Source organism: Polypterus senegalus, chromosome 17, assembly GCF_016835505.1.
Source record: "Polypterus senegalus isolate Bchr_013 chromosome 17, ASM1683550v1, whole genome shotgun sequence".
In the NCBI taxonomy this organism is placed as follows: domain Eukaryota; kingdom Metazoa; phylum Chordata; class Cladistia; order Polypteriformes; family Polypteridae; genus Polypterus; species Polypterus senegalus.
Window position 1 is genome coordinate 84626063 of NC_053170.1, and position 27624 is coordinate 84653686.

General features: G+C 41.6%; 1 protein-coding gene across 3 annotated transcripts; it reads right to left on the reverse strand.

The window, feature by feature from the left end:
• Positions 1–408: 408 nt before the first annotated feature.
• Positions 409–26110, reverse strand: LOC120517635 (inositol 1,4,5-trisphosphate receptor-interacting protein-like). 3 transcript variants are annotated; one of them, XM_039740058.1, is made up of 2 exons: positions 25780–26110; positions 409–4597 (listed from the first exon to the last, which is right to left on the reverse strand). In XM_039740058.1, the coding sequence occupies exon 2, from the start codon at positions 4347–4349 to the stop codon at positions 2559–2561; it is 1791 nt and encodes a 596-aa protein (XP_039595992.1). In that variant the 5' UTR covers positions 4350–4597; positions 25780–26110; the 3' UTR covers positions 409–2558. The 3 variants fall into 3 exon arrangements, 2 of the variants coding, with proteins under 2 accessions (XP_039595992.1, XP_039595991.1); XM_039740057.1 differs by lacking the exon at positions 25780–26110 and adding an exon at positions 8214–8478; XR_005631070.1 differs by lacking the exon at positions 409–4597 and adding an exon at positions 17553–19190.
• Positions 26111–27624: the final 1514 nt, after the last annotated feature.

Sequence of the window (27624 nt, forward strand, 5' to 3'; positions counted from 1 at the left end):
CCCCTTGGCCCACAGCCTCTCTATTGGATTTGTGCAAATAAATCGGTACCGCAAGCAAACTATGATACTTAGCGTGATGAGAGGGGTCAGAAAATCAACCGAAATGTTCAAGCAAATTGTAGAAAAAAACCCAATCTAAATCCGTTAAGGCGTTCTCTTGTGAAAAGTGGACAGACATACAGACAGACAGACAGACAGATGGATGTTGGATTTTATATATATATTTACATACAGTGTCAATCAAAGCATCCATTTTATTCTGGTTGGTTCGTTGGTTTACACTCAAATGACTTCTATAAAATAAAAGTCTGTTCTATTACATTTTGATTCTTCTTATACCTTTTGAGTTGAGCCAGCACCCTTGACATTGCTGTGCATATAACAACTGTCCATTCTGGTTGTCTTACAGGACAGCTGCTGATTTCTTAGTCATCTTTCAGTAGATTTTGTTGTTCACTTGACCTTTATCTGGTTTCCTGATATGTCTGCAAAGGTTTCTGCCATTTATTAACTCTTCATGTCTTATTTTTTAAGATGAATGCTATGTTACCCTAAAATTATTCTTCCACATGGTGTATGAAGAAACATAAAAATTTGTTTTAAAGCCTAAAGCAAACAAAGCCAGTCTAAAATCCCAAAATACATTACTTGAACATGCAGGGGTCCAAATCCTTGCAGAAATGAACAGAAGCAGAAAATGAATGAGAACAAAATCTGCAGAGTGATTGTGGCTTTGGCTTACAGTACCTTTAAAAAGTATTCAGGTGGAAGTTCTCACCTTTTATTGTTATACATCATTGACTCAATGTGGATTTCATTTGGCTTTTATGAAAACTGTGATTGCCTAAGTATTCAGTATTTAGTAGATGTACCTTTGGCAGCCATGAGTCTGCATGTTCAGGTCTCTCTCAACCAGCTCTGCACATCTGGACTCCCATTTTCCTCAATTCTTCTTTGTAAGACTGCTCAAGCTCATTCAGGTTCCATGGTGATTATGAGTGAACGGCCCTTTCCATGTTCATCCTTTGGATTTTGATCGGGACTCTGACTCGGACACTTCAGGATATTTACATTGTTGCTTTGAAGCCATTGCTGTGTAGCTTCGACTTTATGCTTGGGATTGTTGTGTTTCTAAAAAAACAAATCTTGTTCCAAGGCTCAGATTTGTTGCAGATTCTATCAGATTTTCTTCCATGATTTTGCCATATTTTGCTGCATGCATGTTACCCTCATAATTCTTACAGAGCCTGCTGCAGAGAAACATTCCCACAGCCTGATGCCACCACCACCATGCTTCACACATGCATTTTTGATAATGTCTGATAACTAAAAAACGCAATTTTGGTCTGATCAGACCACTGAACCTTCTTGCAGCTGACTTCAGAGACTCCTATGTGCTTTCTGGGCATTTTTTTCTCCCATAAAGCTGGAGGTGGTGAAGCATCTGGGCAACAGTTGTTGGTAAACAGTAACTTCACTTTTAGCAATGGTGCCCTTTCTGATATTTAATTCCAGATGTTCTTGCATTGCCATGGAGCTAGTGATGTAGTGCCAGTGTGTCACTCCATCTTCATCGACAACTGTCCAGTTCAAGCTACTAACAGATTCTTAAGATGACTCCAATGGTTGTGGTCAACCAATCAGTACAAAGGATTGCCTAAGCCCCACCCATGATAGTTCCTGGTTGAAAGGAAAGTACATACCCTGGAGCAGGAGCTAAAAAAGGTTGCAGGAACTACAAATGGCCCAAGTCTCTGTGGTGGGAATGTTAGATAAGTTCCCAAGTTTCTACAACGTCCATCAGCTTAGATGAGATGTAAAAAAGATCTCAGCCCCAAAAGACAACGCTCGGAGTCTCAGGACAGGCAACAGAATTGAGATTTAATGTACGACGTACAGACCAAATTCCAAAAAGTACTGAGCACACAACTAAAAGTAACTCTTACATTTATGACAATTCTTATCCCACAAGTCGTTATTCATCCTCATCTGACTCCTCAATATTTCACTGCTCAAAGTCTGCCCCTAATTAATTTCACCATTACCTCTTGGCTGGGTGGATGCCAAACTCTTTGCTACCCATCATGTCTGTCTGACAGCCCCTACTTGCACACCCCTTCTCTCCTAGCGCTTATCAATTATTTACAGCCTAAGAGTTCACATTTCACTTCTAAAAAAGGGGCCCAGCTCATCTTAGCCCTCCTGCACGTCTAATCTGTAACTTGTGAGATAACGGTGGCCTTTGGCTTAAACAGGGTAATAAAAAATATATAAGCATGAGCCTTTTAACTCCTAATTCTCACATCTTAATAATTAATAAAATATAGTATTACCAATTTTAAGAATACATTTTTCTATAGATGTAGCCTTTCACAGGTTCTGAAAGGATCTCCGACTCCTCCACAAATCCATTATTTATCTCCAAAAATGAATTTATTGTAGCAGATAATAGATTACAAAATTGTTTACTATCTACCAGCAATATATTAAAATTTCATCTTCAACTGTGAGAATTTTATGATGTGAAAGTGAAGAAGACAGAACCCCCAGGGTGACTGTTAATAAACAATTTCCATAACCAAGAGGTAAACGTGCTGATGAATCACATTTAACCACTGTTCCTGGATCTTCTCCATCCGTGCACTGACCTGGTTGAGAGAATTATGGTCAATATAGTGTTCTGAGAAGAGGTTTAGGGCCTGACTGTGGTCCTTGGCGATGGCCCAGTCTGGGATGTTTAAATGTTCCTGCAGAGATCTTCCACGAAATGAAATTTCTCTCATTAAGGGGCTGAAAAAGACATTTTCAAGCTCCTTGTTGTCAGTGGTGGTTTCAGCCACTTCCAGGAGGTTCCTCATCTCATAAACAAGGGCCCGACTTTTCCACTTGCTATCTGAACACTTCTTTTTCAGGTCATTTAGCATTATGTGAAGCAGCATGGTTTTGAGGTGGTAGGAAGTCAGCACAGAGGAGAGCTGAGAAGAAGAGTTCATGTCAATGTCGAGATCTCTTAGTGCTTTGAGGATCTTCAAACATTTTGTGTGTTGAGTTGAGCCTAAAAACTCACCGAGTAGGCCAATCAGCTTCATCTCATAGAGGGAATATGACAGACGCCATAGTAAAGGTAAATGTGCTTTTAAAGACTTGGTTATGAGGTACATATTGCTGTTGTCTACTTTAACTGCAGGAATTACATCCACCTGGATGGATTCTTCTCGTAATTCGATTACCAGGCATATTCCGGCACTCATGTCGCTCAGCTTGACTTGTTTGATTTTTAAGCATTTCTGACCTGCTTTCTCACAGATTTCTGTCATATGTGCATTGATGTGATTTAGACCTTTTTGAACGGCACCTTTAAACCAGTTCTTGATCCTGTCAGCCTGTAGATACTGTAACATCACAAATTTCTCCATGAACATCTTGGTTGATTCATTAAAGACATTCTGCTGAACCCTAATCTTCCCAAACCCGTACTGATCTTTAGGACAGTTTGATTGCAGGTGGCACATTTGAAATTGTGGTGATATCCCATCAGGCAGCTCAATAGGAAACATGAAATCAAACTCATCTGCCTGGAGAACCTTCAGCTGCTCCTCTATACTTCCACTCTTTAAAGGACCGTCTCCCACAAACTTTGGTTGATGTGATTTTTGGTTGCTTTTCATGAATTTAAAAAGTTCACCAACAATGGGCTCCACAATCTGCTGAGCCTGCTTCATTTCTGAAGTGGTCACTGTTACAAAGGCTTCATAAAAATGATTGAGGATGAGCACCTCCACGTCTATTCTGGTTTCGATCTGATGCTCGGAGATTTTCTCTGATATCCCTCCATCTATTTCTTTTATATAACTGATCATTCGAACTTTACTGTGGGAGCAGAGGGCGTTTATCATTAGGTCTAGTTTGGCCTTGTCATTTTGATGTCTGTTGTAATAAGAGAACTGTGTGTTCCTTGAAGATTGAGCTGTGGTGTTCTGATTGTGCCCTACCACCTCTGTCTCCAGCTGGGCATTTCGAGCAGTTAGCCAGCTGTTCCTATCTAATGTTTGAAGTACAGACCTGGAGAGTCGGACTACAAGGGCCCTCTCGTTCTGAAGTTCATGCTTCAAGGTTTCAATGGTCTCCTCAACCGTATCATTGGATTCCATCAAGTCTTGCAGTTGAGATACCAGTTGTGACTTTTCATTTTCACGCATTTTCAGAAGACAATGTAAATGAAGCTCAGATTTCTTCATGTCTTGCAATTCTGAAGTCACCTGTGATTTTTCATTTTCAGAGATGTGCAGACGGACCAGTAGCAGGATTACCGCCAGACACTGAATAACCAGAAGTATTTGTAAAACCATTCTGCATAAAACCTCAATCCCTCAGTCCGATATCAGCTCAGATTGTCACCCGGAAGACATCTGCTGACAAAATGGCAACTACAAGGGAATTCCATTACAACAGTCGTTTAAGATTCACATTGTTGAAGAAGCCACAAAGATTCTCTGTTCCAGCAGATTTCAAGTCCTTTGATGCAACAAAACTTCTGAATGAGCACCTCTGCCTGTTCTGTCTCTCTCTCAGGGTCCTTATAAACCTTCAGTAGGCACTGCAAACCAAAAAATTATTTTTAATATTTCAAGATGGATGGCACACAACTTAAGGAGACTTGATCCGTGTCCCAGCTTGATCACTGCTTGGAGTTTGCATGTTCTCTTGTTGACTTTTCTGGCTAATCCAGTTTTTGTCCCACATCTCATGGTTAGTCACAAACTTTAAATTGTCCCGTATAATCTGAGAGTGGAGATGTGGGTGAGTGTGTGCATGGTGGGTCACCTGTGGTATTTTTACTGCCCAAGACAAAACTGTTAATGGTACTCCAAACCTATTTTTATAAAATCCAATGTCTGTCTGTCTGTCTGTCTGTCGTTTTTTTACGAGAGAATTACTTAACGGATTTAGATCGGGTTTTTTTCTATAATTTGCTTAAACATTCCGGTTGATTTTGTGACATCTCTCATCACGCTAAGTACTATAGTTTGGTTGTGGCACCGATTTATTCATGCAAACCCGAGAGAGACCCAGCAGGCTGATGGGAGGATGAGGCGGGACCTCAGATGTAGGGAGCCTGGCGGTGCCCTCCTTACTCACGTGCCAGCCTCTGTTCGAGTCACTCCACCTCTCGCCACCTGTTGGAGTGTACTTTGCCTCCGCTTAGCTAGGAATACCTGTTTGTTCAGCAGACATTATCATCTAGAGATTAAGGAGTAACGTTTGACGTTTTTGAGAGAGAGATCAGAGCTATGTGTGTTTTAGAGGGTGTGGACTATGGCCGGCAGCTTATCCATGGCCAACACCTCCAAGCCGCTAGATGGAGCCCTCCCTGCAATGTGGAGATGCCCCAAATTCCAGCAGGGCATCATGGACTATGGAGTTGTAATACACAGCCCTGCTGGATAACGTTGGGGCTGCCTGGGGACGCTGCAGGGAGACACAGAGACATTTGGTTTTCCTACAGCCCGTAAGTACTTGCAGGTCACGAGGACGGAAGAAATGAAGTGCTTCCAGGCTGACGAAGAAAAGAAGAGTTTTGATTTGACCCGGAAGTGTTAGGAAGTCACATGGACTGCAGGTTAAGAAGCACTTCCGGGTCACAAACTATAAAAGGGCTGTGGGAGCTCCCAGATGGCGAGCTGAGCGGGTGGTAGGAGGGCAACGCGTCTGGGAGTGGTGGAGAGTTTATTATTGTGTAGTATTGTATATTTGAATGAGTATTGTGGAGGAGAGGGTGCTTTGTGTACTGTGCTGTGAAAATAAAGTCAACTTTTGGACTTTTATTTGGTGTCTGGAGTCTTGGACACGGGTTCAAGGGAGTGATAGCCACCTGAACTGTCACAAGGGTATCTGCTCATTGATATCACGGCCACTTGCTCTTCTTCTCACATGGGGGACGCTCTCCCATCAGAGCTGAATATGATCAGATACAGTGCCAACGTTTGACGTTGGGGCGTACCTGCCTTCTGCTTGGCCAGAGATACCTTGCCAATTTTTTACATTTTTGGCAGGGCTGGGCAAGTTAACACATTATTATTGCGTGAACACATTAATTAATTAAAGCCAACAATTATTTTATCGTGCATTAATGCAGATTTTGTTATTATTATTATTATTATTTTGAAAGCCTCAGTCTCGCTAGCAATCGATAGAAATCAGTGATCTTCTTGTTACAGTGCTTTTTGATACGCTTTTGGTAGAAGGAAAGTTAGCTTTGTTGATTTGACCCCGAGTCCCTGCGTGTGCATGAGTAGTGAAGAGCAAACAGCTTCTGACATGGCATGTGGAGATACACCAAAGTGAATGCTCAAAGCAAAGTAATCCATGGATGGCTTTTATCGGTGGGGAAAGCTGTGTGTGTTGCTGGATTTGTGTCTGCCTTTGTCTGTCTTGGGTTTGTGGAGCTGGTGTGCCCCCTGCAGCCCACTATATATATATATATATATATATATATATATATATATATATACTGTATATATATATATATATATATAGATATATATATATATATATATATATATATATATATATATATATATATACATCCATTTTCTAACCCGCTGAATCCGAATACAGAGTCACGGGGTCTGCTGAAGGCAGGAACCAATCCCGGCAGGGTGCCAACCACGCAGGACTATATATATATATATATATATATATATATATATATATATATATATATATATATATATATATATATATATATATATATATATATACACAGTAAACAGTAAAATGTTACTGTTAATGTGTGAAATTAGGTATTGTATAGAATGCTTAGGAAATCTATAGAATGCCAAAAACAGAACGTTAAAGTAATGTAATGATTCAAATTTCAAACATTCCTAGGCATTCTATGCAATGCCAAAAGGAAAACCGGCAAGTCATTCTGTACAATGCCTACATATTATACACAATGCCTAGAGAAAATATATAAGTAACACAGACATTTCATGCTTTGCCTAAAAACATCACGCACTCTATAGAATACCTGCTTTTCACACGTTTCCGGTAACATATATACTGTCTATATATACATATATACACACACATGTGTAATAAATTGTAAAAGATTATCATATACTAACTGCAAATTCCATAGTATCTGCATGAATACAGCGAGATTGTGCACTCCAAGGGAAAACGAAGGAGAACTCAATCATCGTACAGGAAACTCAGGTAAAGTAACAAGCAGAACACAACAAGCTGGGTGTCCCTTTATCTGTAATGTACTAAGTGACGGTGCTGTGCCTGTCATCTTCATACTGTTGCATGTTGCAGTGGGGTACGACTCCCCTCACCTCCAGGCAGGAGCATACAAGTGTAGAACAACGATGGTTGAAGTCCTCTCATCATCTGAGCTAATTTGTTGTGTGCTAGGATGGACGCCAACCTTCTCTGGCCAAAATAAAATCCAATCTCTACTTTCCTCTGTTCTTAAAGTTTGTCCCATCCTAGGGTACAAGGTGACCAGTCATTTGCTATTTCTCAGTTTTTATTTCTTTATTTATTTAGTAACCAGCCTGCCCAGTTCTGGGTCACTGGGGAGTCGGTGTGTCTATCCTGACAGCATTGGCTGCAAGGCCATCACAGGGCACACTCTCACCAAAACCCCTGCCAAGTTGGAGTCTCCAGTTAGCCGAACACACACATCTCTTCAATGTGATGTGGAGGGAAAACTGGAGTATCCAGAAAACCCTCAAATAAACAGAAGGCGATCGTGCTAACTACACACACAGCAAAATCATCAGGAATGGAAAGTCATTCTGGCCCCCTAATCATCCCCAGTCTCTCTCACCACTTCACCACCTAACAGCTAATAGGTGATGAGCGTACGGGTGCAAAAATGGCTGCCATCACATCATCCAGGTGAGTGCTGCACATTAGTGGTGGTGGAAAAAGCTCCCCACTCACTAAAGAGCTTTGAGTAGCAAGAAAAGCACTATATAAATATTATAAATGTAAAGAATTCTTATTATTAACTCATACAGTAAATCCACTTAAAGTGTTTATTAGCACAGGTGAGTTTACTGTGCAAACGCAGCGATCAGACTGGGACTCAATACCAGGAGTGTGAGACAGCAGGACTAACTGCTGTGCCGCTTTTATATTTTCAGTTATGGCAAAACAATAGAAGAGGAGATTGTCAATAAAAATATGGCAATACTCACCTTAGACAGCATCTAGACGGTGTAGCCTAAGTCAGGGAGGTTGTTCACACTGCGTTTCTTTCAGAGTTCATCGTCAAGTGTTAAAAGGTTTCGCCCCTCAAGCAAAAGCATTAATTTTAGGTGTCAGTCTGCCAATACCAGTAGCACTTACATTACTGGTTGTGCGACGCCACCATGGCATTTGCAGCACCAATGTCACCACTCCTGGCTGTTGTGGGCCTCGCATGCCTGCAGGTAAAGTGCACTCGTCTGTACTGTCACTCGATAGCTAATCTAGGGCTGACTGACTTTTTTTTTCTGAACAATCAGTTTCGCTTTCCTGAGACTTTCTTGGGCGTTGGTTTTATTTTCCTTTGAGTTCTTTATTAGATATTTTAAAATTCAGGCCACCCTCCTGCACGTCATTTTCACTTCTCAGCTAGTGTGATGGCCTTGTTTTTACCAGGTCTGAAAGTCACGCCATGCGTTCTAAACTTTAATAAAGACTGCGGGAAAAGACTGTTGACGTCAGGCCTAAAACAAAGAGAGAGGACACTCGGTAAGAAATCCAGGAGGTTTTTAAAGGACGTTTTGACCATGGATACGGTTCTGGGAGTATTTTGAAGTTGCATACGTCAATTTTAACCCAGTTAGCATTAATGACATCTTTATTTTTTCATCCTAAATTATCTATTTGTCCTCCCCTAAATGTTCAGTTCCAACTCTTTTTCCTTTGCAAACATTAAGCTGATCTCAAGATTCTGATTCAAGGCAGTAGCCCACCCTGGATGAGACACTCAAACTGAGTAAGCTTACACTCCCCCATTATCTTAAAGGATTAGTTTAGTATGTCTTCACAATCTTGGTTTATATTCATTTGCCTCATTAAATTGTGTTTTAAAGTGCAGTGTTTTTTATACATTTTAAAACTACCTGGTCTGCTCTTGCAGTTTGCAATGAAGCTGGAATGTACAAGGGTCTAAGCATGGAAAAAAGGCTTAAAGTTACCAAATATGATCATTTTCAAGCCAAGAATGTTATCTGATATTAATTTTCATCTTGAGATTGCATAAATATTGTAAAATAGTAATCACTTTATAAAGGAAAAAATTGGGTCTCCCCTCGACTTTCTCGTATACTCAGATATGGGGATGGATATTTGAGGAGTAAACTGCAAGACAATAATTATATTTTTATATTATGTACATTAAAGAACCATCAACAACAAATCAAATCCAATGAACAATTATTCTAAAAGTAAAGTTGAATAAATCGGACTCTGCAGCTGCAAGAATAAAAGGTAAAGTACCACGTCTGGTTAGCAGAAATAGCCCAAAAGTTGATAGAAATATACATATTGTACCTAACACTTGTATGCAAAATTTGGTTGACCAAAGTGAAAGTGTATTCAGGTTATTGTATTTACACACACACACAGACACACAGACATAATTCCAAAAATGGTATTTTCAGACGCAGGGAGGTCTAGAACATCGAGATTCATCCAAATATTGAAATGGAATACTTGGAGGATTCCAATACTTTCCCTACACTTTGTATACGAGAAAGTCAGGGAGGTCTGAAATGTCGCGATTCGTCAAAATCACGACATCGAATTTTTGGATGATTACAATACGTTCTCTATACTTCGTATATGAGAAAACTAGCAAAATACCAGCTTGGCGTGATACTGCCTTAAAATTTTTATTAAGAAGAAAATGAAACCTTTTAAAACTGAGGGAAAATATACCAATAATTATTTGTTAAGGATCTCTTTGTATACCACACAGTTCAGCCCTCCGGTTGTAATATGACCAAGCTGTGTGCTGAGCTTACTCTTGATCATGCAACGTACAGTTGGCCATGTGAACAGTAATCGTGTCTCAAATCTCACAGCTTGGATTGCTGCTGTCATAATCGGTTTGAGTTTCATGGTTTGTTTCAATTACGACAGTATTTGTAGGACTTGTGTTGAAGAGACATTCGGCATCTGTCAAGAGTTGTAAGCATACAACCGGTTTCATTGATAACTTCACATCCAGCTATTGAGAGTTTAAATATTCATAAACATCAAAGTGTCCACTACTGAAATCGTCACCCGTGAATCTAAGATGTTTAAGAGGCATTAGCGGTTGTCAAAAGGTGTAAAATATTTGGCCATTTCGGTTCACTTGAAAGCGACAACCGAACGATTCAGCGGCAGTCATCAACTCACATGCAGGTCCATAGGTGAAGGGCTTAAGCATTTCACTCTTCTAGTGCTCCTGTGTAGTATAATTATCTCCTGTACCGCCATCAGTCCACACCTTGAACCTGTCATTCAATACATAAGACACAATGTTCCTCCGGATATCAAGAGTGAGCCTGATATGGCCGTGCAATATGTAACAAAGAGAATGGAAAAGGTAGGTGCCATCTCCGGGCATGGAACCCACTCGGTAAGTGACAGTTCTTTGATCGATGGTGATCACCTCGATAGACATGTTAATGGGGGTACGGTTGGAATGATAAAGGAAATGGGTACCTGAACAGTGTAAAGTAGGTCTAAAATACCTACACAATAACTATAATCGTAATAAATGAACAATAAAATAGAGAAGGAGAAGCTGTGGATTAAATTAAAAGGCTGTAGTTATCAGCAGGGAGACGTGAATCCCGTGGCGAAGCAAGGAAGGGAATGTAGAGACCAGAGTGACGGACGGCCTTATATAGGCAGGCAGCCAACAACGTGGGAGGCGTTGGGATGGGAGACCCAACGCCGCCTCACACGATGACCGAGCTGCAGGCTATGGACGATATATATGCGTAAGTAGGATTCAGTTAGCGTTGGGAACCCGCGTACCAAATTTCTTGAAGATGGGCCCATAAGTAACAAAGACTGTTGAAAAGTTCAATATGGCGGCTGACAGTGGCATCATACCACCGAAATAAGTATGTACATCGGTTTTGGTTAGCTCAGGTAATCTGCCTACCAAATTTCATGAAGATGGGGCCATAAATAAGAAAGTTTAACATGGCAGACGTTGTTGACCGTTACGAGTAGAATTTCAAAATGAAACCTGCTTAACTTTTGTAAGTAAGCTGTAAGGAATGAGCCTGCCAAATTTCAGCCTTCTACCTACACGGGAAGTTGGAGAATCAGTGATGAGTCAGTGAGTGAGTGAGTGAGTGAGGGCTTTGCCTTTTATTAGTATAGATAATAAAAAAGTAAATAGACTATTTGTGAGATCTGACTGCTTTAGAAAACCAGTTCTGCAACTGCTCTTTTCTCTCCCTATGTGGCCCATCACAAGTACAATGGACACATACATACCCGCTCAAGCACAAACACACCCATGCTACCTGGGAATCGCCATTTCAAATTATCTTTATGTCTTTGTATATTTGTTAGGGAGAGCACCACGCTAAGACTGGGAGAACACAGACAACAACCAGGCCCACGGTTCAAACCCCTGTCGTCAGATCCATGAAGCAGCACCGGTAACATTTGTTCTGCCATGCCGCCCTATAATACGTGAATGCGATTCATCTTTACACCATTCAGCTTGCTAGTAAGAGACATTTCCACTGTCAACTTTTTACTTTGCAGCCCGCTTCTCTTGCAGTTGCAGTGAAATGACTCGCCTTAATTATATTTGAAAAGTGCGTGTGGCTTCATGAATGGCCGATTGGGAACAAGTCTTCTTTTCCTCTTTGGCTGCATTGGCGATCCTAAATTGTCCCTAGTGTGTGCTTGGTGTGTGGGTGTGTTTGTGTGTGCCCTGTGGTGGGCTGGCACCCTGCCCGGGGTTTGTTTCCTGCTTAGCACCCTGTGTTGGCTGGGATTGGCTCCAGCAGACCCCTGTGACCCTGTAGTTAGGATATAGCCGGTTGGATAATGGATGGGTGGATAGATACAAGCTGCAAGCTGATCTCAGTATCTGATGCAAGGCAGTAAGTATCCCATCCTGGATGATCCATGACATGTGTTCTAAAGTTTGATAAAAAATGAGAATAAAAGCTGGTGACGTCAGTCTTAAAACAACCTTTCCAGTGTTTGATTCCGCATGATCTGTTCAGTGTTTGATTCCGCTTTATTTTCATTTATAAAGTTGCGTATAATTTAAAGCACCTTGTGATGCAGATGGCAATTCATTTCCATTCTTTTGCTAGGCATTTCTTCGGCATCCTTACTTAAATCTTTCAAAACCAACAAATGCTTTTTTGCTGCCTAATGGAGTTACATTTTGTTGTATTAAATATTAAATTCGACGTCTTAAATGCATCAGCCGAAGGAAAGATAAAAGAACAAATTACCAGCCTTAGATTGTGGCATTGGCACATAAAAATGTTTGTTTTCTTCGTCTCTCTATGTCAAATCCCGTTGTCATTTGAAAATACGGAAGATAAGATAGGCGGGTTGGATAGAGAGGACCTTTTGGGAGGTACAGGTCTGTCATTTACGATTTCCGGGAGTGCCATGGAAACGGACGCACTATTTAAATAGGGGCGCGAAAAGGCAGGAAGAGAAGGAAGAGAAGGCAGCCCGAATTTTTATGGCGAAGGAGGAAAGGACATGACCCATCTGAGTCCTGGAGAGATATTTGTTTTCGGGGAGCACCACAAGTCCATCGCAATCTGGGGTGGCCACCTCGAAGATTCCGTATACACTAAGGTTAGTTACCGTGAAAGGGATCAAACGCAGTGCGAGCCGTAAATCTTTTATTCTGGGATTGGCATGTCCAAGGAACTGAACTATGGGGAAACAGGAAAACGGAAAAAAGACTAAATCGAAAGGACGGAGGGGAAAATTCGTGGGTATATATAATTTTATGCTTTGTGTTCATTGTATATATTGGAAGTGGGGGTGTTGTAAAAATGTATTAATAATAGTTTTTTTTTGTTGTTGCATTTTTCTCTGTGTGGTGTAGTTGATATCACTTTTATTATTATAAATCATCTTTCGGCGCTGTGCAAAGGGATTGAAGGAAGTTTGAGATTGACCTGCAAATCATCAGTATAATTTTTCAGTGTAAACGTAGTGAAGTGTAGTGGATACAATCGTTACAAGAAGTTTCAATTATTTCAATTGTCACACACGTGCGCATGGGAAACAGCTAAAGGGCCTAAATAATAGTAATTCTACGCCAGACCAGGGGGTGATGGAGTGTGCTGACTGTCTCTCTCAGTCTCTCACAGACCAATCCTGCTTGGTTCCGGCGCCAACGATGATGACACTTCTTGTGACGAAGATGTCACTTCCAGGTTTGAAGATATCACTTCTGGCGCCAATGGTGATGTCACTTACAGTTACAAGGATATCACTTCTGGTTCGGGCGCAAATGATGTCATTTCCCCTACTCTTGCTTAAAACGGCCATTTTGTCTCAAGGCCAGTCAGTTCTGTTTTGGACTCTTCTATGCACATCGTGCTTATTTCAAATCAACGTTTTGCAGCCAGGAAACAATATGCGGGTGGCTGCCCCAAACCTTCATGATGTCTATGACTCATTCTTATGACATAATATAAACTTCTACTTTTGGGGGAAAAAAAATCAAAAAATACAGTTGAAATGTTGCTCTTTACTAACTAACTGAGACCAGATAGTTAACACGTCTTGATAAAAATCATCCCATAATATTAAAGGCCGTCAGGAGATTCAGTACGCGTACCTTTCTCTTAAGTAAGCAGAGACCAGAAAAGCCAGACTACTGCTGGGTGAAACAACAAGAAACGTAGGCCGCGGGCTGGACAATGACATGCATCATAACCTGCGTATGCCAAGGGTGTGAAGTTGGCTTCAAAAAAATAAAAAGATTGATATTATTAGGAATGCGTTGTGCATGATTACTGTATGGTGCTGCAGTGGTTGGTGCTCCCACCTCACAGCTCCAGCTGGTCAGTATGAGATTTGCATGTTCTCCGCATTTCTGTGTCCAGGTCCTCTAGTTTTTAATTCATTTCCAGAGGTGATCCTAAACTGAGTGTATGTGTGCGCATGTGTGCCCCCTGATGGACTGGCATCTGGCCAATGGTACAATAAGTTCCTGCCTATGCTGGGATGGGTTCTAGCCTCTCTGACCCTCAGTTGGATGAGGTGGGTTCAAAAACTGAAGGGTGGATGATAATTTCATTAATACAATTATTTTTTCTGAAGGATTAAAGCCTTGACAGATCAGCTGAATAAATATTTAATTCACTCTTCACCTTTAAAATGAACTCTGATGGAGTTGTTGTTACTCACCCAAGACACCCATGTGGACTCCTTTTTGTGATTAAAATTTCATTAATATGATCAAAACGTGATCAACACCTAACAGTAAAGAATGCAACTACCTGTATATAAGAAATAATGAGGTCAAACAGCAACCTCCTTCTTCCTCCTGCCAAGTCTGGTGCCATACCACCAGGAAGAAACTTGCGGCCAGCCCACCACATCCACCAAATTAAACGAGGATGCCATCACATCACACATTTTCAGCAGTAAAACATCCCACCAGACAAGCGTACTAATCCAGTTCTGGATGGACCCACTGGACACCCCTCTAATTTGTAATGCACATCACTGTGAAGACTCCGAGTTTAGGAGGAGGAGGAAGAGGACACCTCATTAGTCATCGAAAAGCAGGGAGAGGTTTGGAAGCTGCAGGGTTCAGAGAGGTGAACTGGAGAAAGCAAGGTTGAGGAGGTCTTTAAGAAGTTTTTGATTTGATATCCATCCATCCATTATCCAACCCACTACATCCTCTTCAGTAGTGTTAATCAGTGAAATTCGGCAAAGCGTTAATCGCAGAGAATCTGCTGCGTTTACCCTTGTTCGTTAAATTATTTATTGATAATTTGGCCGGTTTAAGAATTTTTTTTTTTTTTAACCAGCACCCCATAATGTTTTGCAAGGCCAGTGTGACATCACCCAAAGCTATAACAGCCAATGTTGATGGGACTGCCCCCCGGGTATATAAGCCTGACCACTTGCCTTACAGACTCTGTGAGACGAGTTATCTGTGCTTGTAACCAAAGGTGCAGGTTGATCTTCAAGTTCCATGTCAATATAAGAGCAGGAGGTGCATGCCCTGTGCTGGCTTATTAATTAGCCAAGTGCGTGGTGCGGCGAGAGAGAAAACTAACCTTGAACGAGTCTGATGCACTCCCCCCATCAAACACATGAAAATCTATAAAATAATATTAATAACAAAAGATTTATTACTACTTACATGATGTTTCTGTCTTTTTGATACTAAAAAAGTGCAAAGTATCAGCATAGACAGTTTGGAGAGCCTGCAGCTCGACTTCAAAAAACAGAACATTCATGACACACCACTTTGAATTTTCTGCCTTTAAAACAGCTACGTATTTTCTCTGACTTTTGACTACAATTTTAACTCTCAGTGGTCTGGCAGACACTGACAGAGGCAGCCAAGTCAGAGATCAGAAGTGAGGGACGCAGGTGCTGGAGTCTCTGCTGGGTGAGCAATGCACTGGGTGAGCTGGGGAAACAGGAGAGGGGAAGTTGAGGTGGACTCAGTGAAAAGAGAAAGAAGAGTCAGGATCCGATGACTGTGTTTTATTGCGGAAGGTATTGGGTTTACCGTCAGATTATTTATTGGAATTTTAACTTTCAGACTGTTTGCTGATTTTATGGATGATATATTTATGGACAATCTTTTTGCACTGCATTTTGGACCCCTTTTTTGATTTTTAATAAAAGCACCTCAACACTTAGCACCAAGCCCTTGCTGACTGTGTGTGGCCTCTCTGGCCTGTGTTAGTGTGGAGCTGACCTGGACCATCACAGTGTCCATTAAGAAAAGACATTCTGATATCTCAATATTTAGGGAGAAAAAACAACCTCTACAATAAAAAACAATGAGAGAACTTTCTACTGTACTGAGATAGAGGAGAAGGTCTTCAGAACCACTTCCAGTTGCACAATATTTTTCAAATATCATATGTCTTTGTTTCTCATCATAACTAATTGACAATATCGATACACAATCATTTACCTCTATTCATCATCAAACTTTATATTAAAATAATATTTTCGTACTTAGGGAGGTCGAAAACGGTGGTGGAAGTTTTTCATAATTACATATGCATTACCTTGATTACGTGCAAAGTAACGAGTTATAGTCACCTAAAATATAGAAAAAGTGTTAGTACTATATAATATTTGTTGCAATAAATTGCTATAGGTAAAACTGCATTTAGCTACATTTAATTATGATAACGATGGTGGAAATAAAAGAAAAATCATAAAATTAAATGTATTACCAGGAACATGACAGGAATATAGCAGTTTATTGTTCCCATTACATCTTTATATTTACATGGCATGTTCAATGTTTACACTTTATTGTTAAACTGATGATGTATAAATTAAAATAAAATTAATAATAGATATTGAAAGAATATGTGTTATACTGAATAGTTTTTAATATTGTGTACACATATGGTTGTTTAAATAAAATGCTACTTCCGGTTGAGTAATTTTTCTCAAATGTCATCTCTGTTTGCTTTTTATCATTATAAATATCGATACAACATTTGAATCATCTATCTGTAATTATAACCATAGTTTCGTTGAAATTTCACAAAAGTATTCATTTAAAGTACTTTGACTTTCATTCATCAGGAGTGTTAGCTTGGCAGGATTGAGTTCAGGCAGAACGCCATGAAGCCTGGTGACCTTCCCTTTAATCACAGAACCCAGAACCTCCTTTAGGGTTTCCATTGTAATATATACATCCATATCCAAAGGTTCGTCTTTTGTGAGGCGATACAAACTCAGGGGGTCCAGAAAATCTGCAAAAGTCAAACCAGGCCCATCAGCAAACAATTTGGCATAATTATTGAAAAAAAAGGGGTTATCAATGATTATACCTGATTCAGTTCTAATGGAGAAATTAGTAGTAAATGATTCATTACACTGCAGTGGGCTGGCACCCTGCCCGGGGTTTGTTTCCTGCCTTGCGCCCTGTGTTGGCTGGGATTGGCTCCAGCAGACCCCCGTGACCCTGTAGTTAGGGTATAGCGGGTCAGGTAATGGATGGATGGATGGATGATTCATAAAAATTGAGGCCCAAAGGCTTGCCGGGCTTACCCTCTTACACTTAATAACATGTGCATTTCTTTTTTAACTCCACTCGTTACAGTAGAAATGTATTTAATTCCTTTGTGACGTTCGAAACTTTAACTTCATAATCGTCATCCATTGAGTGAGGCCAGGTCTTTTCCAACACAAAAAGTTTAGACTCAAGGTGAATAACTAAAGTTTAGAAGAATGTAGATGAGCGGCAGCCTTGCACATATTCTGAAATGATCTCTGGCTCCTCCATGAATCAGGCATTAATTTTCAAAAAGTAATTTACCATAGATGATAACTGATTGCAAAATTATTTTATTAGCAGCGCTACCGGGGAGTGAAAACTTAATCTCCCAGCAGTGGGTCTGATTAGATGCCTTCTAAGGGTGCAGGGGCTACTGGGGACAAGAAGGCTAGCGTGTGTTTTAAAAGGAGGCCGGTTATACAGAGACGGAGGAGGCCGTGTTGTGTCTGCAGCTACCCATCTGTTTTGACTTCCCATTCATTTCATGTGGATTATTGTTCTTGTCCTGGATTATCTCCTGTTCGTGGGTCTGGACTGTCTGGTGTCTGCCTGCTGCGTGAGGACTGAATTGGATTGTTCGTCGACCATCGGAGAAGGAGCGCTCCCGATTCCATCTCTCTTCATCATCAGGATATACCGGTAGGACTGTTCTTTACATGTATCTCTGGATTATTCAGTCTCCATCATTTCACTACGTTGGTTGCCGTTTCCTATGGACTTTGTTATGGACTTCATTGTGTGTAGTTTTCGTTAGTTATTTGTTGTTTCTAAGTTCATGTTTATTGTGTATTCGCTGGAAAGGGATCGTTTTAGTCTATGTTAGATTTCATTTGTTGTTTACTACATTTGTCAATTTGTTTTATTGCCGTTTGCTTTTTTGACTTTTTTGAGGTTGTGTGCATCAGTCAGGCCAAAGCTGGGTGTGTTCCTGGGGTCCCCACCAAAAAAACAAATAAATCACTGTCAACAGGGGGGATTCGTTTTCAGATCGCTACAATCTACTAGTCATATCTTAAATATCCATCTTCAGGCACAGCTTTACAACTGTGGTTGGGTGGATTTTTGATTGCTTTTCATGAATTTAAAACATTCACCAACAATGGGCTCCACAACCTGCTGGGCCTGCATCATTTCTGAAGTGGTGACTGTTACAAAGGTTTCATGAAAATGATTTAGGATCAGCACCTCCATGTCTACTTCGGCGTCGATTCGTTGGCAAGAGATTTTCTCGGTCATAGTTCCTTTCATTTCTTCTGTAAGGCTGATCAGGAACTTTACTTTCGGCACGAAGAGCATCGATCATTAACACTAACTTGGTCTTTTCTTTTTGGTGTCTGTTGTAATCAGAAATCCGTGTGTTCCTTGATGATTGAGCTGTGGTGGTCTGACGAAACTCTACCACCTCAGTCTCGAGCTGGGCATTTCGAGCAGTGAGCCAGCTGTTCATTTCTAATACCTGAAGCAAAAACCCGGAGAACCTCAGTAAAAGAAGTTGATTACCATGGTGTTCATGTTTCACTATCTCATTGGATTCCTTCAACTCTTGCAGTTGAGACACCAGTTGTGACTTTTCATTTTCATGGATTTTCAGAAGGAAGTGTAAATTACGCTCAGATTTCTTAACATCTTGCAATTCTGAAGTCACCTTTGATCTTTCACGTTCACAGATGTGCAGACGGACCAGCAGCAGGAGAACCGTCAGACACTGAAGAACTAGGAGAATTTCTAACATCATCCTGCATGAAACCTCGAGCATTCAGTCCAAGGTCAGTTCAGATTGTGGAAGACGTCTGCTGAAAAAATGAACTCTGTGCCTCTGTGCTTACTGCAGGGAAATACCAATCGTGAAAGAATTAAGATTGATGTTCTTGAAGAAGCCGCAATGATTCTCCGTTCCAGCGTTCAGCAAGCACTGCAAAACAGAAAATTGTTTTTAATATTTCAAGATGGAGGACACATTGGTTGGTGCTGTAGACCCGCAGCTTCAGGAGACTCGTTTTGTATCGGTGCTTAGAGATTTGGTGCTTTTTTTCTGGCCATTCCAGTTTCTATCCTATATCCTAATTTCAGTTGGGCCAGATTTTCAAACCAAGAAATTTAGCTGGGCCAGTTATTTTCTGCAGCTGGTAAGCAGCAGGTAATGACAAATTTTAAATCAACACAAATGAATGTATTTAAAAACAAGTAATGTTTGTTCATTGTTTCCATTTACATTTGGTCACCTCTGACACAGGCACACCAAAAATGTTGTGGATCACCAAGGAGGACACCGCCACCCCAACCTGACACAGAAGGCACAAGTGTAAGCACATGTTTTTTATTTTTCTTCTCCCTTGTGGGAAACGTCTTTCCCATCTCGCACACGCACAACACGACAAGACACGACTCTTCTTCTTTCTCTTTCTCTTTATGTTTTCCTCCTCCACTTCTCCAGGCAAGCTTCGTCTCCCTCCTCCCGACACTGGCGCTTCGAGTTGTGGCAGTTGTCCCCTTTTATAGAGCACCCGGAAGTGCTCCAGGTGTTACATGGTCTCCTTCCGGAAGCACTTCCGGGTGTGACGGCAGCCCTGCAGTTGAGGGCTCAGCCATTCTCCATATGTCCCATGGCCACAGCAGGGTTGAGCTTCCCGGCTCCGTGGCACTGTAGCAAGCCAGGGTCGCTGCCCTCTGTTGTTCTGGGGGAGGTGCTGCCCCTTTTAAGCTCCTTCCATTATGGAGGTGTCATGGCCGGCTAAGAATCCTAGCTGCCCGATACAATGTATAAAAAAAATATTTAACAAAAAAGCGATAACTGAACAGAATCTGAGATAGTAGCAATACATTTTTGCCACTTTTGAAATAAAAAAAGTGAACATTTTGCTCACATTTGATCCAGGCGCATCTCAAAGTGCTTAACATCAAACAAGTGCACAGTATTAGCAATAAGATTAGTTTCCCTTTTGAACTATGAGATCCTCCCCTAATTTAAATGGGTGGTCGTGACAGACAAGGGATTTTGTCTTTTCACACGGTTTTAACCCCTCATATGATGGAGGTTACATTTGAGTTCCACAAAAAAGCCTTTCCTGTTGAAATTGTTTCCCTGTCCCCCAGAAAAAAAAACTACCTGAGTAAATGATTAAGAGCGAGGCACCATGTATGGCATGAAAGTCGATTGGTACATTTATTTTAATGATCTGTCTTTAAAATGTCAGTACAGTTCTTGGGTGTCAGGTCATGAATTATTAATTATAACTATTACAATTATTATTTTTTTTTACTACTAGGGGGCTTTGCCCCCTGCTCGCATTATGCACCCACTCTCTATACAGGGGTGTGCTACGCACCACCCACTTTGCGTCTCTGCCACTCGCGTTGTGAAGAGGGAGGCTGAATGCACGCTAAGGAGATACGGTCGCTCCTCCAAAACCCGCTCTTAAATGGTGATACAATTGGGAAAAAAATACATTTTTGTTACCTCCTCTTTGCTCGATCAGCTGCTGGATTGCTGCTGCTGCTGCCGTGCTGTGTGATCTGCATATCGTGCGGCGCTTTGAACGTTTAAAAGCCTGTACAGCAGATGTCCTTTTGTCTCACTGCCTTGTCTCGTGGGACGTTAAAGTGTCTCTGAGAAAATCACGTCTCGTCTCCTTCCAAGATTTTTTTTTATAATAGAGAGACATCTTATTTTTTATGTTTCTTTGTTCTTGAGCTCCCATTGAAGAATTTATTGGTAGCAGAACTTATAGCATGCAAGCCAAAACGACTGATGTTGCAACTAACAAAGTGGCATTTTTGATACCATTTTAAGAAAGTTTACTATCCACCGTCAATCACAGAGCATCCCAGTAAATGTAATAACGCCTTCAACCTTAAAACGCGGACTTTATCACATGGCTGTGCGTAGGGTTACCACATACCGGCGAAACCAAAGGAGGATACCAAAGGTAATAAAGGAGGACAAAGGAGAACACGTCCCGTTCTATTCACGAAACACAGTGTGAACTTTAAAAACAACTAATTTGACAGGTCACAAAATGTTATAGTATAACTATGCAGATTCATCTTTTTCAGATGAGGCGAATTTCGGCAACAGTTTATCGTTCCTTGCAAAATCGACGTGGAACTCCACACATGAAACGTTCTTAAAATTGTACTTTGTAAGAAGAATTTCTCCGACAGAGTCAACTTTCTTTCGTCCACTGTTTGTTGAATAAGGGAAATGTTATTAAATAATTTGAGTCCCATTTATGAAGGAGTTCCCTTCTACGGAAATGTTTGTGTACTTGTGTAACTTGTTGCTACATCATTATAGTTCGTGGGCTTTGAACCAAGGTACCTCCTAACTAACGTTACTTTATTTCACATAGTTCTCTGCATGTGAAGGTTTGGACTGTAAGGCATTCACTTTTTAAAGATAAATTTGCACAGTATTGTGTATTAATGTTATGGCTATGGCCAATGGTTAAGAAACTATGTACTTCGTTGCGACTAACATAAAGATACTGGACTTTGTGTTTCATCCTGTGACCCACTGTGAGGATCAAATGTGTGACGCCTGTATATTAGGGGCGGAGTTAAAGGTTTAGCTCCGCCTTATGCTGCAGGCTGCAGTGAGGGGTGGTTGAGGCTGTTTGAAAATGATGACAGTCAGATACAATAATTACACTAACCGGTAATTCACATCACACCAGAAGTCAGAGGCCTGCGCAGCATAAATCCTCATCCATCCAGTGAACACATTATTGAAACGTTACAAGTGGGAATAAACACAGAAGCCTTTTCTGTGAATTATTACAAGTTCATTTACCAGGTATGGGCTAAACTGTATCCTGGCCATTTTTTGTTTTTCTTTTTCACTTTTGAGTTTGTATTTTTGCATAGTAGGTGAATTCAGCTTCCTGATTACAATAATGGCTATTCAACATGTGGTGCATTAATTTTGAATCAATATTTATAAATACTGTAATGACCTGGGGGCTGCTGGTGATGGGGGAATAGATTTAGCACTCGTTGGAAAGCTGGTGCTAGCTCACTCTGAAAAGAGCCATTAGCTTCTTCAAAAGCTGAACCCGCTACCACCTAACTCTGCAGCTCCTCCACACCACACGTCTTCTGTGGTTCCATCTGCCCTTGACTGCTTTGTTCAAAAGCCTCTGCACACACACACACACCGCCAGCCTCACCACACCCTGCTCATCTGAGGTCAACCGGGCTCCATGAGCACACAGAGTCAAAGTTCTCTTTAAGTGCTGTGTCTGCAGCTCCTGTGAGTGTGTTTTATAGGTGGCTTCTCCACGTATCCTCGCCCTTTCTATCAGGCGTGTGTCCCTCTCAGGTCTGGAGACATTTGGATCCTTTAAGACTATAGGAGGAAGTCATATATACCGTTATATTACTTTGTGAGCAGAGGTTAGTCACCGGATAATAAATTACTATAGTGAGCTCAGGGTCTGGACCTGAGAGGGTCACGCTCCCAAAGGTAGCCACTGTGGAAGAAGCGCTCTCTTGGCGTTGACCCGACAGACTCACAGTGGAGGCACGTATAAAAACAAATAAAATGATTTTATTTTTCTTCAGCCATGGGGGACATCTTCCCCATGTCCCACAGGCCCTTCAAAGTCCCAAAAACACACTGTTCTTCCTCCACTACTTCTCCCAGGCAGCGTCGTCGTCGTCGTCTTCCCAACTCTGGTGCCTAGAGTAGTGGCTGCAGGCTCCTCTTATAGCACCCCTGGAGGTGCTCCAGATGCTTGTTGACCTACTTCAGGCTGCACTTCCGGGTATGGCTGCATTCCAGCCCACATGGCCTCATTAAGCCGTGCAGCTCCTCCCGGTGGTGGCCACGGAGCCCAACAGGGCTGAGCCCTTAAGTCCCACGCCTGTAACCCTGGTGTAACCCAGGAGGGCTGCCACCACGCGTTCTGGGGGACGTAGTGTGCATCCCATGACTGCTCCCCTGGATCCAGTGTCCGGGTGATCCGGGTCCCATCCACCACACCATGGACTTCCTGATGAGGTGGGAATACTTGGAGAAGCCAGCTATAACACAGGAATAGGTAAGTGGGGGCAAAGGAACACCACCTGACACTTCGGACGCGCCTTCTGGCAGCTAGCCCAATGACCAGATGCTTAACCGCTAGCGAGTCTTGGATGTGGACCCTGAGCTCACATAGAGCCAGGGAAAGAGTGTGGAATTCAGGTTGACTCTGACCCTGGGTGAGCATAACGAGACAGAGACGGGTTGCACGCATGAACGGCAAAAGGAACACAGTAGCCGGGGGTATGTTTTGCTGCTGAAGACCAGAGTGGCATGGCGTAGTCGGCGTTGAAGAAGCCAAATGGTTCTTTTTAGAGTGCTTGCCTATCTCTTGTACCTCCAGTGTTATTACAATATCAATTAATTATTGAAAAATTGGGTGCGATTCTATGCTAGATTTTAATAGGAAGACTTTACTTCACTTGTCTATTCAGATTAAAAGGGAAAGTAAAGTTTCAGGTTCCGTGTCCACCGAAATATCACTGCTCACCTCAGAATTTCTAGTGCCCCGTACAAATTCTTACCTGGCACCAGCCTGTGTATACCGTATAGAAAGAAGGGATCACAAAGCTTTTAAGAACAATGGATACAAAATATGAGCTGCCCAACCTCAAAAGCAGCACTTACTCCATTTATAAACATTATAAACTAGATGCCTGCACATATCATAGACTCTTCCTAAAAAGAAAAAGCACAAATATGCATATACAGTCAGAATGAGGCATTATGCAGATGTATTGCTGTTGGTATAAAGGACCCCCCTATCGTGTTTCTTGACACACTTCTGCTGAAAAATTCATCAGCTGAAAGTCCTCAGTATTAGTGTGTCAAAGAGAGAGGATGTGCAGCATTGTTCAAAATGACACTTAGTTTTGTTTTCATTCTCTCCATTTATTCTTTCTTTATTTAGAGAGCTATGTAGAAAGCGTAATTTCCCCCGGAGACGACAAGTTCATTCTATACATTGTGAGGGAAAGCCAGCAACCTTGCCTGTGTGGGACACCTTCATAGTGGAAAGACCAGGGGAGGGAGCATGCACAGGGCATTATATTCCACAGATCGCTAGATGGCAGCCTTCCTGGGGTGCAGCGGTTCGTCGGATTTCCACAGGGCACACTGGGAGGTAGAGTTTGTAGACTCAGGTCTCTGGGGTTCCATTTGCTCTGTCAAGGGGTTCTGTGGGAACTGCAGAGCCGTATTACGTTGGGCTTCCATCTCACCCGGAGGTGCTTCCAGACCATGCTAACGGGTCACCAGACGTACTCCCAGGTGCAACATAAAAGCAGCCCGCTGCCTTCATTCAGGGAGCCACAGTTGGGAAGTAGAAGACAAAGCTTGCCAGGATGAGCAGTGGTGGCAGTGAGAGAGACAGAGGAAGAAGGAAGACAAAGTGTGTTTGTACTTTGGACTTGTGTTTGTGCTGTGGGAAACGCTTTCTGGGGAAGGCGTTTAACACAATAAATCCTCTTGTTTATTGTATACACTTGTGTCCGAGCCTTTGTGTCGGGTGTTTAGGGAGATTAGTGCCCTCTAGAGGCCAAAACATACATGCATAATTTGGAAATGATGTTAATCATAAAAGTGTGCATATGTATGCAGATGTACTATGAGCAGCGAGTAACGTTATAATGAATGAAGAGCTTTGTCTTTACTTAGGTAAAAGAGTCAGAGAGGAAAAGCGATGTTTATTGAATGGCAGACATAAATACAGGAGATATAAACACAAACGGACTGGAAGAAAAACATGGTATTTGAACTTGCTTCCTTGAGGCACAGCTATTCATTAAATTATTATTTTAAAAAGAAGAAGAAAGGTTTTCCATTACTAATATTTTATAATGGTGTCAGAGTATATACTGGAAAATGTGTAAATACAGTAACGTCAATTTTTAATGTGTTTTGAGAGCATAATGAGAATCACATTTTGGGTCAAAATAATTGCAATATCAATTTCTGTCCATATTGTTCAAGTCCTAATTCTAATATGGTGGATACTTTTGATAGGCTCCGTATATCTGGGTGGGCGCCAGCACTGCCATCATATCCATTCCGTTTAGCTCCACTCCACTCCAGAAGAATCCTGGAAAACTCGAGCGATGGCAGCAGCAACTGTACCCCTGAACCCTCTAGGATTTATGGGGGCTGGTGCTGTCCTGTTCCCTGATGCTCTTGTCTTGTATCAGCTAACGCACTGAGGAACAAGGCAAGCTTCCTCTCAGTCTGCCCTGGCCTTCCTGTCATTCCATTTGATCACTTTTAATCTTTACAAGCGTACATGTGGAAAGAGTGAACCCATACAGTACATCCACTCAAAGTGTTTATTAGCTCAGGTCAGTTTACTCTGCAAATGCAGCGATCAGACTGGGACTCAAAACCGGGAGTGTGAGACAGCATGGCTAACCGCTGTGCCGCTTTTATATTTTCACTTATGGCGAAATAAAGGAAGAGGAGATTGTCATAAAAAAAGTATGGCAATACTCACCATAGACGGCATCTAGACGGTGTAGCCTAAGTCAGGGAGGTTGTTCACTCTGCGTTTCTTTCAGAGCTCATCGTTAAGTTGCAGCCCTGTGCATAAAAAGGTTTCGCCCCTCAGGCAAAGGCGTTCATTTTAGGTGTCAGTCTGCCAATACCAGTAGCACTTACATTAATTACTGTTTGTATGAGGCCACCATGGCAGAGCGTATTAAACTGGCTGTTGTATGCTTCACACGCCTGCATGCAAGGTGCCCTCGTCCATACTGTCACTCGTTAGCTAATCTAGGGATGACTGACTTTTTTTTTTTATGAACAATCAGTTTCGCTTTCCTGAGACTTTCTTGGCCGTCAGTTTTTTTTCTCCTTTGAATTCTTTATCAGATACGTCAAAATTCAGGCCACCCTCCTGCACGTCATTTGCACTTCCTGAAAGTCACGCCATGCATTCTAAAGTTTAACAAAGTCTGCGAGAAAAGGCCACTAACCCCAAAACACCAGTGACTGATTATTACATGAGACTCGAATATATAAATATTTACATTAACCCTCCCTTGCCTCTGAACAATAAACAAAAGCATGTAACACAAATACAAACATGGATTGGATAAACACAGCAATTGAAAATATGGTGAAAAGTGACTATAAAATAAAGTCCGGCGGTATTGAAACTGACTGTAGTGATATTGTGCTTCTTCCCGACAATCAAACAACCTCGCCGTAAAAAGGTCCTGGCAATGGCAGGTATGAATCTGAACCCCGGGGTTATCGGCTTTGGCTTTTGTGATGTAGAATCGGATGTTGAAAAAAGCAAGCAGTGGACTAAAGCAGTGATCGGCAGTGATGAGTTGATAAACGGATGGGTAAATTGTCTTTTTTTTTTCACTCGATTTGTCTCCTGTATCCTGTCTCTCCTCTCTCTCTCCTCGCCTTCGTGTGTCTTTTTTACCTACAGAATGTCCCGGATGTAACGGGTGGATCCAACAGGTGATTTCCGTCTCGGGGCTGCGGTCTCTCTCCATCATCCTTCCCCTCTGCACTTACGGGGACAACATTTACTGACGCACATATAACGGACAGTAAACGGGAAGATGAAAGCAAAACGCACTCGGCACAAACATCGAATTATTATGTAGCTCCGCTACAAGTTCACCAACAATGGGCTCCACAACCTGCTGGGCCTGCTTCATTTCTGAAATGGTCACTGTTACAAAGGCTTCATAAAAATGATTGAGGATGAGCACCTCCATGTCTACTTTGGTGTCGATTTGATGCTCAAGAGATTTTCTCTGGCACAGTGTCACCCATTTCTGTTGTACAATTCATAGGAAAGCAGGAGCGCCTATAAAAATGCCAGCTCTGTATAGTCGCGTGTGCTTTTCCAACTAGTGTGGTAAAAGGCGAGCAGTCCTTTTACGGATAGTGAGCCACCTCAAAGAGCCATGTAAGAAGCAAAGAATCCATCCATTGTGGCGCTCGGTGCCGATGCTACAGTATTATTGGTACTTGAACTGTATTTATGAAATCAAAAATTTTGCACTGTAAATATTCATCACTTCAAGAACTATCCTATGTTGGTGAATAAAATCCACCCTTTGTATTTTAACATCAGCTGCCATCGCTGTGTCATGTCTTTTTCCCTCTGGGTCTCACTTTCCCTTTCATCCTGGTTGGTCCACAACTACCAACAGGCCATGTGTTCCACAGTTGGCTTGCGACTATGACTTTTTAAAATTTTAGTAATGGAGAGAAAAAAAATTGGTAATATCTAGCATGATAAATAATTTTGCAGATTGTCTTCATTTGTAAAATTGTCTTTATACTTTTATTTTACATTTGAGCCAGTCCATTC

Excerpts from the sequence above, each read along its gene's own strand:
- LOC120517635 (XM_039740058.1), bottom strand. The coding sequence starts at position 4,349 with ATGGTTTTACAAATACTTCTGGTTATTCAGTGTCTGGCGGTAATCCTG.